Below are 13,517 nucleotides of genomic sequence, written 5' to 3'. Positions count from 1 at the left end.
TGTGCAGATAAGCGTTTTCAGGTTTCAGGCAGAATCAGGTCACGGCTGACTTTCTGGTCAACGCATCTATAATCAGTCATAGTCCTGATGTCTGTTCACTTGTTTGGGTATTGTTTGAGTTGATCTACTGTTCATTTTTGTCTTTTACCAGCTGAATTCCCTATTACAGGCCTCTCCGGGCCCTACCATAGGTCCCCTTGTCCCCTGACTTAGAACAACATATCTGGCTCTGAGCCAGTAGCGTACTGAGCTGTCCAGCCACAGTTTCTGACTGGAGAATAACTCGGAGGTCTTAGTGGGTTGCCAGGAGATCCAGGCTGCTGCGTACATCCGCACCACCATGCTGTAAACAATTATTACTAGTTATCTTCAATAAAATGAAGGACTACATTATTTATTCAGTGTGTTTGATGTTTTAGATTTGAACATACTGAATGCTGTCCACTTGTCAGTATTTCTGACAAACATCTAGATATAAAGATGATATTTTTCTGATCACGTCTGTTAACAATGTTTGCATGATTGTAAATGGCATTTTGGCTAAATTTACTAAAGCTAAGGTTTAAGGCATGATGGATAAAAGGTGACCCAATTTCTGTATGGTTAGATTGGGGAGGTCCCAACTTACTGGCTTCTTTATTGATACTTTGTCTTAGAAAAGTCTAAAATATAGTAGAATAGTTTAAAACATGCACAAAGTGAATAAAAAGCTACCACCTTTGTGTGCAACATGTAAGATCTCAATGCAGACCTATGCATACAAGGTCTGGTCCTGTTAAAGAGTTCAGGCCTGTTGACAGGACATTTTACAGGACATGGAGTGCCCTTAATAAGTCTTTTTGCCTTGCTTCTTGCTTCTATCCAAATCGGGATAACATTGTAGACACCAGCCTGAATTTACTTTATGGTGTACTTGCATATGCTGCAAGGACAGATATTTTCTTATAATTTAGGTTGATGAAAATATTTCAGAACAGTTTGACACAAATGTGGAATGTTTTCCTTTGAAATAGTTCATCTGTCTGATTCATTGTCCTAAAGGATATTTCATAAACCAGAAACCTGAACTCCAATTAGTCTGCTTTACTTTTATTCAGCATCTGTGGTTCTGACTAAAAGCCTTTGCTACATACTTTCTACATGGCTTTCACTGGCCATGTCGGCCATGTCTGTTTTTTAACAATATGTCATGTGCTTTTTTTGACCCTGCAGGCCAAGTATATGACTATGTTCGATAATACTTGTCATTGTTGCAGGTTTTGTCTTCAGTGCAGTTGGGTCTCATTATCTAATCAAATTAATAACTGTAAAAGAAAACTATTTTTTATATAAATGTTTTGGCATTTTGTTTTATCCAGGGTATTTTTACCCTGGATTACAGTTACCTTCTTTTTTATTGGAGCCAGAGTGCTGTATTTTTATTTTAATTTGATTCTTTTAATAATTTCTAAAGAACTGTTTGCCCCAAACAGTATTACTCTCACTGCAAATACTGGAATAAGTGGCTCAAAACAGTGTTTTCTCTGGTTTGAAATCACTTCCAGACTTTCAACTAAACATCCTATCTTGCTATTGAGTGGCTAACTTCACCAACATAATGATCCAGTTTGTATAGTCGTCTGTTGCAGCCGTATTTCATTTGAAGCAGAGCTTTAGTTTCAGTTGATGCCGGTTGCCGAGTGTTAGCGGCCCGTTCTCTGTGTTCTCCTGGTATGGATCAGCTCAACCTCTGCTGAACCATGTGGTGTAACAATTACTTGGTTCCCCACTTGGAGGCAACGCGATAGGGAGATGATTTCCTGTAGCCAAAATTTATGAGGTTCCGCCGAGAGTTGCTGTGGTATTTCTGGACCCTGCTGGCCCATTGGTCTGAAGCGGCTCTGCTACCATAAGGAGATCCGATTTTCCTGCTGAGCTTGCACTTACCACCGTATATACATGTTTATTCTTTACTGTTTGGGACTTGGCACAGTCTGCCTCTTCTTCCGCAGCTCCTTGTCCTCATCCCTCCTGCAGCTTGCTCCAGTCACTCTATCAGGAAGCAGTAGTGAGTGTTGCTCTTAGATTTGCTTTACAGGTAGGACATAAGTGGATTCTGAAAATGCATTTACCTAAACATATTTGGACAGCAAGGGCAGTCGGGCTCTTTATATTTTAGAAGCACAATGCAGGGCATTCAGATACATGGTGAAAAGTTAACTTGTTCAGTATAAGCAAATCAAAAAGTCATTGCCTTTTATTTAAATATACTGTAATTAATTCTCCTGTCAATTGTTGTTTTAGATTCCTGTCCAGGCTTAGGTACCAACATGTTTAGGACTTATTACAAATTTGACTTGATTTCTTGAATTTGTAGCCCAGCTTCTTTTTATTGCCTGTAGGATGTTTGAATCACCTAACTGCTGTGACTGCCTTTCTCCGCTCCACATTTTTGTTCCCTGATCTTTGGCTTACTGTTACCAGTTCAGCCTCAGGCAATATGTCTTCTGTAGGGCCAGCTGTTACGAACCATGACTGAGGCATCTTGCCCCACCCAGCTATAGCTGGCTGCTTTGAGAGCCTGCTTGGATTTATTCTAAAATCTGTCCTCTTTGCTCCTGGCATTTAAAGGTCACCTAATCAGCAACAGATGAAGCAATGGGATGTTTCTTGTTCAGCTGAGGAGTTAATGTGCATAGACTTTACTTGACAATTGTTATTGTCTTCTCTGTCAGAACGGGGAGAGAAGATCAAGCACCGCCAAAATGTCTGAGTAAGTATATTCTCCAGATTGTCCTGCTGATATTTATTTGGGAATTCAGTTTTAAATTTCCGAATTCATTCTCATTTCTTCATTTAGAGTTTTAATCCCAGGATCCTTCAGAAATGAATTCTCTGAGTATATCCAAGACATCAGAATCCGATTTCATTCTTTATCAGGACAAAAGAAGATGGATCTCGGAAAAGTTCTTGAATAGCTCTGACATCTGTTTAATGTACATTCTCCCAGACCTTACCCCAGACATGTTAATCTTAGAGAGTTTAATTGATTAAAAGTATATCAGTTGGTTAACATTTCAGCATAAAACGCTCCTACTGATAGCAGCTTTGGATTAATTTCATACTGATTCAGTCCTCCTCCTAACCTGACCCTCGCCAGATGGATGTAGTTCCACCGAGCTCCACACGGTTCCACACAGCTCCACACGTCCTGGATGTGTGGAGCTCTACAGCACCAAATCCATCTGGCGAGAGTCAGGTTATCCTCCTTCAGCATTTGCACCTAAACATGACTGCAAAGGTCTGATACTATGTCAGAAATTGTACTCATCGCAAGTAAAATTCAAGCTATAAATTCTTTTTTTTTTTTTTTTTTTAGAATTAATAATTTTGTTTTTGTATCATGATTTCTGCTATTCTGTTGAATAAATTTGAACTAGAAGAACAAAACCTTAAAGAGGATATGGGTACCGTAGCTTAGCATTTAGAGACTGGGTAGGTTCCTGTTACAGCTACAATATACAATACAAGCGATCTAGCTGTCTCCTATCATTATGCCATTGTTGGGAAGTTATATATATAGTTGTATATATGGTCAAGATTTCCAAAAAAAAAATGAACTAATATTAATAATAATGGATGGCTATTGATTAAGTGTTTATCGTGATGAGCTTCTGATCCTCACCTTCCAGGGGAAAGAAAATGACATCAAGCCGCAGGCATCAACTAAAGGTCAGAATTTTATTTTTTATTTTTTTACATTGACAAAATCAAAATGCTTGGAGTAACTTTTTCAAACCTGTTTTTACAGAGCATGCTGCTGCAGATTGCTACCAAATGGCTTGAGGAAGAGAAGAGGGAAGTTGCAGCTGCAAAAGAGGCCTATATGGCTGAGAACTGCCCAGCGCCTGACCTCAGTGGAGACGTGGCTGCCCTCACAGTAAGCTTGAGACACATCAAAGCAAGTGTGCTTCTTTCTGATGCTTAGTTTATCACAGGGACTACATCTCACGAAGGCGTTTCCGAGGAAACAGAAAATAGGTCTCCAGACTGGATGGTATTTTGACTCTGACTCTGTTTGTCAAGGCAAAACTTTTACTTATTTTATATTTTTTTCAAAGGAAGTGTGTTTGGTATTTCACTGAGCCGTAGCTCTCTGTTTTCCCAAGGAGTAAAAGTTTAATTCCTGGCTGTAAATAAGGCATACAAAAAGGTTTGTGTCTTTTTTAGCGTTCACAGAAATTTGAACGTATACAAAAACAGTTACAACAGGATCTGGGTCAATCATGACCTTCAAGATTTTAGACAGCTCACGACATTTTGACTCATTGTGAGCCTATGCGTATCTTTTCTAGAAATTGCACAAGGGATGCTTTTAACAAAACAATCTGATCAAGTCATTAAAATTAACACCTGGCACAAAAACACAGGTGGCTAAAAATGGCCAAAAGCGCCCACCTGCAGCGTATTCTTCATTGGTAACCTCTTCAAACACAACGACCACCATTTTTTAGACAGGAGGTCATTGCCAAGCCTTTCCAACGTTAGTAAGGAATGTAAGCCAGTCCGTCCCAACCTGTTCCGTATCCTGGACCTTTTAGGAAAATGGTTTATGACTGCTTCATTAAATAATTTGTGCAAACAACCTTTTTACAAAAGTCCCCATGTACATAAAATGGTAAATAAGGTGGATCTAAATCTGTATGTGTTTTATAAATCTCTAATGTAATAGCATCCGGGCCAGAGGGATTCCTACATTTCAAGTTTTGGTTGTTTCTATTAGTTCTGTTTGTTCTAAAGAGCACACCTGTCCTTGTAAGAGAAATAATATTAATTAAAAACAAATAAATCCTCAGGTTCTGTAATTGTTTTATAGGTTCACAAAGTTTTACGATAATCTTTAAACTACTAAAAATATTGTTATTAATAAGTGGACCACCTGATTAAATCTACCTATGGCATGTCCTAAAGTGCTAAAGATGTGCATTGTCTCTGTGCAACCACAGGAAGTCTGCAAGAAACTCCACCAGACCATTGACAAGATTGACGAGGAGAGGTATGACATAGAAGCCAAAGTTCTGAAGGTTAATAAAGAGGTGAGAGACAAGCAAGAACCAAACTTTTTAACTATATCAACTGGTATTTAAAGGTAGAGTGGATGGTAAGAGATGCCCAAGTCCCTTTTTGAGTAACTGCGCATGCACAAGACCATCGTACCTGCTCTTCCGCTCCTCAGGGGGATCGCGTGAAAAAAATGTCCCAAATCCACTCTGGTCTTAGTTCTTTCTTCTGAGTCCTTCCTCCTCGCATAAACGAGTAGGACAGTTTGCTTCTCGTGACTCTCAGCCATTTTAAAAGTATACGGTGAGAGCAGCGGAGCTACAATGAACAACTAACACCAAAGCCAACTGGATACATGTGGATTGGCATGTGGGACAACCGACAGATAAGGGGATTCCCCTGGAACTCAAAGCCAAAAAAGATGATCCACTATACCTTTAATTCACTTGTAAGGACCTCTTTGTTTTTAATTTTGTTTTTACAACGTTGATTTCAGACTGTGCATGAATTCATGACAAGATCTTTACCAAGTCACTGTTTTCAAGAAAGTGTGTTCATATATGTTTATTGCTATGTGCCAGGATAGTAAAGGAGTAGAGTAAAATACTATCTGTTCCACAGCCCACCAGTGAGAATTGTCCTTTAATAGATACCATATACTTTATTTGTTAGTTATATAAAACCTTAATTAAAGAAAAAAAGAACAGAACAGGATAGATGTAGGTTCAGCTCTTCATTCGGCACAAAATGTTAGCAGAACCGTTCTCTGTCACAGATGTCTAGAATCAGATGCCTTTCCTTGAAGGTTTTAAGGTTAGTAAATTAGTCAACTAAAAATAATTTGTTCTTTTAATGACTAAGAGAAGGATGTCTGGGCTTAATGCGCATTAGTGAGTTAAAGTGTCCTAACGCACAAAAAAAGACAAATCTCTTTTCGTTAGCAAATGTATTTATTCATTGTCAAAAGACAGTTCTTATTTATTAATTAAATTGTTTTATTGGATACGATCTGGAAACCAAGAAGCCAAACCCAATGACAGTAGAATCAGTCTTACATGTCTGTATGTGTTTGGCTGCCACAGTGCCGCTCTGCTAACAACTATCCCTCTATTTCTAGGCTGTACAATTGAAATGAACCTTTTACACTGGGTGACTGTGTATAGGTGGATAAGGGTTGGCTGTGAAACAACAAAGCCATCAAGCAGTTGGCTGACATGTTTGGTCCATTGTACCAATAGGAGCACAAAAGCTGTTCTTGAAAAATCTCTCTGTTTGTTGCCCCCAACTCCCATTTGTCCACCCCCACCGTTGATTTTAAGCACAACCAATATACCTCAGTGAGATAACCATTGAGAGACAAATACTAAATGAGACTAAAACATGTTGAGCTTGAGTTTTGCATAGGTCTTCTTCCTATGCTCAGCTTTGTGCTGATGGTAATTCATGGCCTGTTGGTTTCCCTGTTAGCAGAATCTCGATGAAGTGTTTCTCTTGGTACAAACTGGCTTTGCTCATGACTGGAAACAGAGGATGGTCTCATGGCCTCTTTGTGAAGAAGTGGTCTGGTCACTTCCTGGTCATGAAAAGGTTAACATCTGGGTTAATCTGTTGATTCTGTGTCCCAAGGCCCTTCCTAGCTAGATAAAATGAATACAATCCAGGATTGTACTGATTGTGAAAGTAAAAACACAACAGGTAGCTGAGCCTTAGTGGAGTCAGTGAATATTATTTGGGGAACTAAATACTTGCAATGGCTTGGAGGCCAGAAAACATCAAAGAGAGCAGTGGTAGTGCTCAAGAAAGTTTATTTTTACTGGATTATATGATTTTCATACTGTGTTACAAGTATTCTTATTGGCTTAAAACTTTGAGCATGCTTATTTTCTGCCCTCTGCATCTGTGTGCAGCGTGAGAGTCACAAGTCAGAGTATGGGTAGGGGAGTGGCAAATCCCACAGCAGGGAAGTAATAAAAAAAAAGAAACACTCTAGTACTGTTTTCAGATGTTAGAACTTCACCAGACACCCTGAGCTTTGATTATCGTCTTATATGCTCTATCCATCTATTGCTATATATGTGTAGTACTTTCAGGGTCGTAAGGGTGCTGGACTTTACACTAAAATGAACTTATCAAATGAAGAAGGTGAACACCAGCTGCCTATTGTTAAATCAACATAGAAACATTCTGCTGCTTTATTACAAGTATGATTCTATTAAGGTTTGCCAAAAATTAATTAAAATTATGTGGAGGAGTGGAGGACAGAGCCCTCTATCTTGGGTCTCTGCCTTTGGTGCAGCCACCTAGGGTGCAACTGCTGACCTGCGGACCTTTGCTGTATGTCTTTCCTCCGTCTGTGTCAGACTCTTTCACAAATGCAACATTGTAAAACAAACTACAAAATCCAAAACAAAACAATTTGGGAAAGAAAACCGTGCTATGAATTGATGTAACTGCAAGGCTGTATTGAACAATGTCTAAGCACAGGATTGATATATGACCTATACATTTTGATAAATTGATAAATGATTCATTGCTAAATGTTTTACTGACACATCATTAACCCAGTGATTTATCAAATGAATAAGCACTCCTCTCGTCCCAGATAGAGGATCTGAGGCTGAAGGTGGTGGAGCTGGCTGGAGTGAAGAAACCTGCTCTGAAGAAGGTGCGCATGTCCGCTGACGCCATGCTGAAGGCTCTGCTGGGCTCCAAACACACGGTCAACATGGACCTGAGGGCCAACCTGAAGCAGGTCAAGAAGGAGGTTAAAGAGGAGGTAAATATCAATGCTCTAACAGAAAACTGTACTCGTCATAGCGACTTATAGGTTTCACGGTTTTGTGCCTTCAGCTTTTACTTTAGATTTTTTTTGCTTAAAAGCTACCTAACAGCTGGGAATACCAGTGGTTTAACATGTTAGACACGTATTGCACATTATCCAGTCCCCTTTCTCTATTAATCACCAATCCACAGTGGTAATCTTATTCTTTTCTAAATTATACAGGAAAATATTTTACAGTAAACAATGCAATTGTGCAAATGAACAATGGAAAGTTAGAATTTTAGGGATTTTTTTGCACTCTAAACAAATCTGTTGTGATATTACTCACAGTCTTGAAAGAAGGCTGGAAGAGTTGCGACAGTGTTGGTACTGTGAGTGTTGAGGATTGGTACTGACGACTGTTTTCTGTCTGATCCAGCCGACAGAGGCGGTTGGTGATTGGCGTAAAAACATTGAGGACAAGGCTGACAGGAAGAAGATGTTTGAGTCTTCCTAAAATCCTCAGGATGCGTGACGAGGGGAGCAGGGGAGGCAGGTCTGACTGACCGAGTCCATCTCTCTGTCCCATGGAGGCACTCAGGGCCAAGAGCTGGGACACTTTTTCTTGCTTTTCTAATTGTTTCTGAGCATGCTACACTCCTGTGGGAAGGATGAAACATAACCCAGAACCATCATGTATGTAGATTAACCCGTTTACTGAGAATGCACCAGCAGGATGTACCAGTTTTCATGAAATCAGTAGAAATAAACCTTTTAAAATGTGAAGAATTTTGTTGCTGCTTTTATTTACTCGTTAGATAATTTTTTACACCGTTCAAACTGATACATGGGTAGGTCTTTAACTAACCATGGGGATTATCCCACAGTGTGTCCTATATCTGGATTTGAGTAATAGACCCTCTTCATGCTTTTTTTTTCAGACTGGGTTCAGATGGGGGAACACCTTGCATAATTTGACGTCTGACGTTTTGCTGTTATGAGATGTGAGAGGTACAGGGCAATGTTTTGGAAGAACACGACTGGAAAGCGTGTGTATGCCAAATAGCAGGTGCTTACGTCACAATAATGGACTGCAAAAAAAACAAAGAGATTATAAATTTAGGCCAATCCCATTTGACTGATTAGTATTGACGGAAGCAGTGAAGTGGGATTAAACCACTTGGAGAAAGGATAGCCTGATATTCAATGAGACAATCATGGGTGAAAAATATGCATGTTGGGTTTATTTGCCTCCTATTATAACCACACCAACGAGTGATTAGCCAGTTAGCTGTTTTACTCTGCTTGTTGTCTGATTTGCAAAGAAGCAATAATTTGACTTTTAATATCTGAAAGTTTCTATGTAAATATGAAGAAATACTCCTCATGGGATGGAATAATGAGTAATGACTAGTTTTTCATTCACAGTAAACTTGGTAGAAGGAGCCTCATGCTTAGAAGACGTCTGAGGCAGGGGGCAGCTTGGAGTGGGGCTGGGCAGGGTGTATTTCAGGAGCTCGCAGGGCTATTGGTCTGACTTTCAAATTCATTTCCATAAAGAGGTTCTCAGCATTCTGCTGAGGCATCTCATGTCACCATATATACGTATTTCATTTTTCTCTGTCCGTGGCTTTGGCAGTGTCTGCTTTTCTTCCAACAAGTGTGTCTTGTCCTCCTTCCCTCTCTCAATAGGTGAGAACTCTTCCATTTTTTCCCTTTCTCCAGCCATTCAGATCAACTCTGTAAGCTGCATCCTTTACTTTAACTGGAAAACCAGAAATTCTTAGCCAGACCTATGTGTTTCAGAGACATAATATCAGAATGCTTCAGTTTTGACCAATTCGGACACCCTAAACTCACTTTCAGCATGATTTTAGGACACAAATGACTTCTTTTCAGATCTCATGTTGTGCTTTTATGCGTTTTAAGATCTGTTTGTAGCTAAGTGGGATAAGGGGAGTATCTTAAAAGTTTTATAACTATCCTGCCAGTACCAGTGCTAGTACCATGACATAGGTTAAAATTTGTTTCAGAAAAAGAATGTTTTCATTTTTTAAGGTCTTTGTTAAAACAACTCTGGGTTTTTGGACTTAGTGAAATTGTTTAAGTTCATTAATGTGTAAAAATAAAACAGTGCCTATTCCTCACTGTCACATTTTCCTTCAACCCAATTAGCAGAGACCTTGGGAATTTGTATTAATTTTGCAGATTGCTTTTTGCCTTTCTTGGTCAAATGATATGATTTTGTACGCTAAATTATCTTAGATATGTTACATATGGTAGTAAGTATTACTTAGCTTGGTTTGTAATAGAAATTCCCTCTACTACTACTACTACTAATGATAATAATAATAATAATAATAACAATAATAATGATATGATAATAATAATATGATATAATGATAGGAAATAAAATCTGTAAAATAAGTTAAATTTTCTCTGCATGTTAATAGGAAAATCCAACTGGAATTTGTTGGATCAGTAAAACATTCCCTGGTCTTGGAACATCTAGATTAACTGCACATAAAAACATAATGTTGAACTTTACTGATTGATACTGCCATAAAGAATTATTCATGTGGCCCTTTCACATGATAAACTGGTACCTGAAAAAGCAGTGACACCCTAGTTGGCCCTTCCCAGATTAGTTCAGTCTATGTTGCTGTTTCTCAGCTGTGGCCTGAGATCACGTTACGTTACGGATTTTGCTGTACATCAGTGTCCGTCACGCTGATCTCAGACAGCTGATGTGCTTGGCTCCAGCACTCAGCCCAGGGCAAACATGCTCATAAATGTTCTCTTAATATTGTCTTTTGATGCAGATTGTGAACTCCAAACGCCATCAAGATGTCTGAGTAAGTTCAAATGTCTTCTCTGAAAAAAAAAATAGTTTAACTGATTGTACAGTCAGTTTCACCCCCCCCCCCCACCCCCCCTCTCTTAAAGAGCTTAAAGAGCTTAAAGAGCATACATTTGGGAACGTTTCAGTTCTTCTTTCAGTGATGGTGACATTGTAACTATGAAAAATCTGTCCAAACAGGAAAAAGATGACATCCAGCCGTCGGCACCACCTGAAGGTATAAAACACACCCAAACCGTCTCGTGTACCACCCTCTCTGTAGATCTCCAAAGCTGCTTGCTGTTGCTATGGAAGTTAAGACATCTAGAACTGGTTAACAAGTATATAGTTGATTTAGGACAAAAAATATCTAGATGACACTGGCCTAATGTAGTGCTTGAGGAACTCTGCTTAATGGTGTAGATGCATTAAGAGAACCAAGCAAATGAGGAAAACCCTTGAAATAATTTGTTTTGTTGTTTCATTCTGCAGAGCCTGGTGCTTCAGGTCGCTGCCACCTGGCTGGAAAAGGAAAAACAGGATGTCAAAGCGGCCAAGGAGGCATATATGGCTGAGCACTGTCCTGCTCCAGACACAAGTGGAGATCAGGCTGCTCTCATGGTGAGGAACCAGTCACAAACAGATCAGATTTTTAGCACAAAGGGAAAAATGCATGAGGAAGTAAGACCAACCATTCCAAAAACAGGCAAATGTACATTTATTAGAGCCAATACCTATGACACTTTAATTCAACAAACATTCTTAGATGTTCTACTAAAGTTTCTTGCATGTGCATGTCTAACTAGATCCAGATACCCCCTCTAAACCACCACATCAAATGGACTGACAGTTCCCACACATAGATTTAACTAAGAATCATGGTAACATCTTCAAGGAATGACAGAAAGAGAGACTGAAAGAGAGAGAGAGAGAGAGAGAGAGAGAGAGAGAGAGAGAGAGAGAGAGAGAGAGAGATGTACAGCACAGATTCCCGGTTATTACAGGTGACAGAACAGTTGTCAACATGAGCTTGTCTCCCTCCAGTTTTTCCATTGTTTTCATCTACGGTCACTTACAAATCTGGATTTGACATGTGAACACAATTAGCTGTCCTGGTCTGTGAGATGATTGGCTGTTGACATGCTCACACAAAGTTCTTATTGGCTTGATTTCTTAATCTTGTGAGTATATAAGATAAAGGAAAAGGTGAAAAGTTTGATTACTCTGTCCCCTTTTTTGTTGGTAGCATTTTAGGTTATGGAACAACATAAAAATATAGTACTAGCTAAAAATGCTACAGTGTAGGGGGGAAAAATGGGTTTGTTACAGGACCCTTAACTCAAACGTAAGCTGAAGTGTTGGTTGTAAAGTTCAATATGAAGCCTCGTCTGACATGAAAATGCAGTGAAAGTAAGCAGGTCTACACCCTGGCATCAGTTCTGCTGCAGACCTCTAATGTACTTTCTCCATGTGTCTATGCACCATCTGTTCCTCAGGTATTTTGTATTTAATTGGATCCAAAGAAGGCTTGGCCCTTAACATTTCTCGGATTTAAACCTACTGTATGTTATAGTTGTAGATGATTTATTCTTAAGATTCCAATGTTGATTTTTTATAGCTTTGTTTCAACAGGAAATGTGCAAGAAGCTCCATGCTGCCATTGACAAGATTGATGAGGAAAGGTACGACATTGAGGCTAAAGTCCAGAAGGCAGACAAAGAGGTGGGTCATGTATGAAAACAAATACATTGCAAACACACAAATAAAGAATGGAGAAATCTGATTGTTTTAATTGCACACAGATTGAAGACCTAAAGATCAAAGTTGTGGACTTGGTTGGAGTGAAGAAACCTGCTCTGAAGAAGGTGCGCATGTCCGCTGACGCCATGCTGAAGGCTCTGCTGGGCTCCAAACACACGGTCAACATGGACCTGAGGGCCAACCTGAAGCAGGTCAAGAAGGAGACCAAAGAGGAGGTGAGACGTACTCCTTTCTATTTTTTCACAGTGTATGTAAAATACATGATACTTTCTTAAACATATATACTGTAATTAGAAAAAGATGTATCTGTCCTCTACAGCCAACAGAAGCAGTGGGTGACTGGCGTAAGAACATTGAGGACAAGGCTGACAGGAAGAAGATGTTTGAGACTTCCTAAATGCTCTCTGCTACTCGTCTTTCTGTTTACATGAACTCCACGTGTCTTATGTGCTGGTCGAAGTAGGCAACTATTGTTCATCTCACAGCTGGGGGTTAGAGTGTCTCAGGGGAGTCTTGCTGCAGGAAAAGTGATGTGTCAGAGTGACTGGGAGGGAGTTTTTGCACTTTGTTGTAGTCTGGAGGGAGAGGGAGGAGAGTGGAGTTTCAGGTTCACCACAGAAACATCAAGTCTTCGGTTCCATACACACAGGAAAACACTCACACTCAACAAAACAATAAATAAATATGGAAAAGGATTACTGGTATGCTTGGTCTTTTCTCTGATGTCGTATGTTTCTTATTTGGTTGGACAGCACCATAAATGAAGCAGCAATGACTACAAATGCCTGCTGCCAAGAGTAAACCCCACTGCAAATCACCTGACCAGTTAGCTATTAAAATCCAGTCCGCGTTAGACTTAATGTGATTTGTACTGACACAGTAAAATACAGCTAAGTAAAACTCTTGGAATGGCATATTGTAGGGGACTATTATCAAGCCTCATAGTCAGATGGCCTGTTGAGACAGACTTGTTGTTGCCTGTTTCCTTGTACTAAGACTCTTTGTTACCCATAATCCCTCCAGTAAGTGCTAGCTTAAAAGCAAACAAGCTGCTTCCTTCAGTTGCATAGAAAGAATGCACTTAGGGCTGTGCATCAGCTTCCGTAGCCATTCCTG

General features: G+C 39.6%; 2 protein-coding genes across 3 annotated transcripts; both read left to right on the top strand.

Moving 5' to 3' along the window:
• Positions 1-1,944: 1,944 nt before the first annotated feature.
• Positions 1,945-8,587, top strand: LOC105927072 (troponin I, fast skeletal muscle). Of its 2 annotated transcripts, none has more exons than XM_012863668.3 (7): positions 1,945-2,077; positions 2,715-2,752; positions 3,672-3,711; positions 3,791-3,919; positions 4,986-5,075; positions 7,643-7,816; positions 8,241-8,587. In XM_012863668.3, exons 2-7 carry the CDS (start codon positions 2,745-2,747, stop codon positions 8,316-8,318), a joined length of 519 nt encoding a protein of 172 aa, XP_012719122.1. In that variant the 5' UTR covers positions 1,945-2,077; positions 2,715-2,744; the 3' UTR covers positions 8,319-8,587. The 2 variants fall into 2 exon arrangements, with proteins under 2 accessions (XP_012719122.1, XP_036001756.1); XM_036145863.1 differs by having other exon boundaries at positions 1,954-2,047.
• A 720-nt stretch (positions 8,588-9,307) lies between these two features.
• LOC105927069 (troponin I, fast skeletal muscle) lies at positions 9,308-13,096 on the top strand. Its single transcript, XM_012863666.3, has 7 exons — positions 9,308-9,493; positions 10,624-10,656; positions 10,842-10,878; positions 11,133-11,261; positions 12,273-12,362; positions 12,443-12,616; positions 12,721-13,096. The coding sequence occupies exons 2-7, from the start codon at positions 10,649-10,651 to the stop codon at positions 12,796-12,798; spliced, it is 516 nt and encodes a 171-aa protein (XP_012719120.2). The 5' UTR covers positions 9,308-9,493; positions 10,624-10,648; the 3' UTR covers positions 12,799-13,096.
• Positions 13,097-13,517: the final 421 nt, after the last annotated feature.

Source organism: Fundulus heteroclitus, chromosome 2 (genome assembly GCF_011125445.2).
Source record: "Fundulus heteroclitus isolate FHET01 chromosome 2, MU-UCD_Fhet_4.1, whole genome shotgun sequence".
In the NCBI taxonomy this organism is placed as follows: domain Eukaryota; kingdom Metazoa; phylum Chordata; class Actinopteri; order Cyprinodontiformes; family Fundulidae; genus Fundulus; species Fundulus heteroclitus.
The sequence above is the reverse complement of the archived record's forward strand: the minus strand, read 5'-3'. Positions and strand labels throughout refer to the sequence as shown.

Coding starts and splice junctions, on each gene's coding strand:
- LOC105927072 (XM_012863668.3), top strand. Junction 3,920..4,985: donor GAGACGTGGCTGCCCTCACA/GTAAGCTTGAGA, acceptor GTGCAACCACAG/GAAGTCTGCAAGAAACTCCA. Junction 7,817..8,240: donor AGAAGGAGGTTAAAGAGGAG/GTAAATATCAAT, acceptor TGTCTGATCCAG/CCGACAGAGGCGGTTGGTGA.
- LOC105927069 (XM_012863666.3), top strand. Junction 10,879..11,132: donor GCCGTCGGCACCACCTGAAG/GTATAAAACACA, acceptor TTCATTCTGCAG/AGCCTGGTGCTTCAGGTCGC. Junction 12,363..12,442: donor TCCAGAAGGCAGACAAAGAG/GTGGGTCATGTA, acceptor AATTGCACACAG/ATTGAAGACCTAAAGATCAA.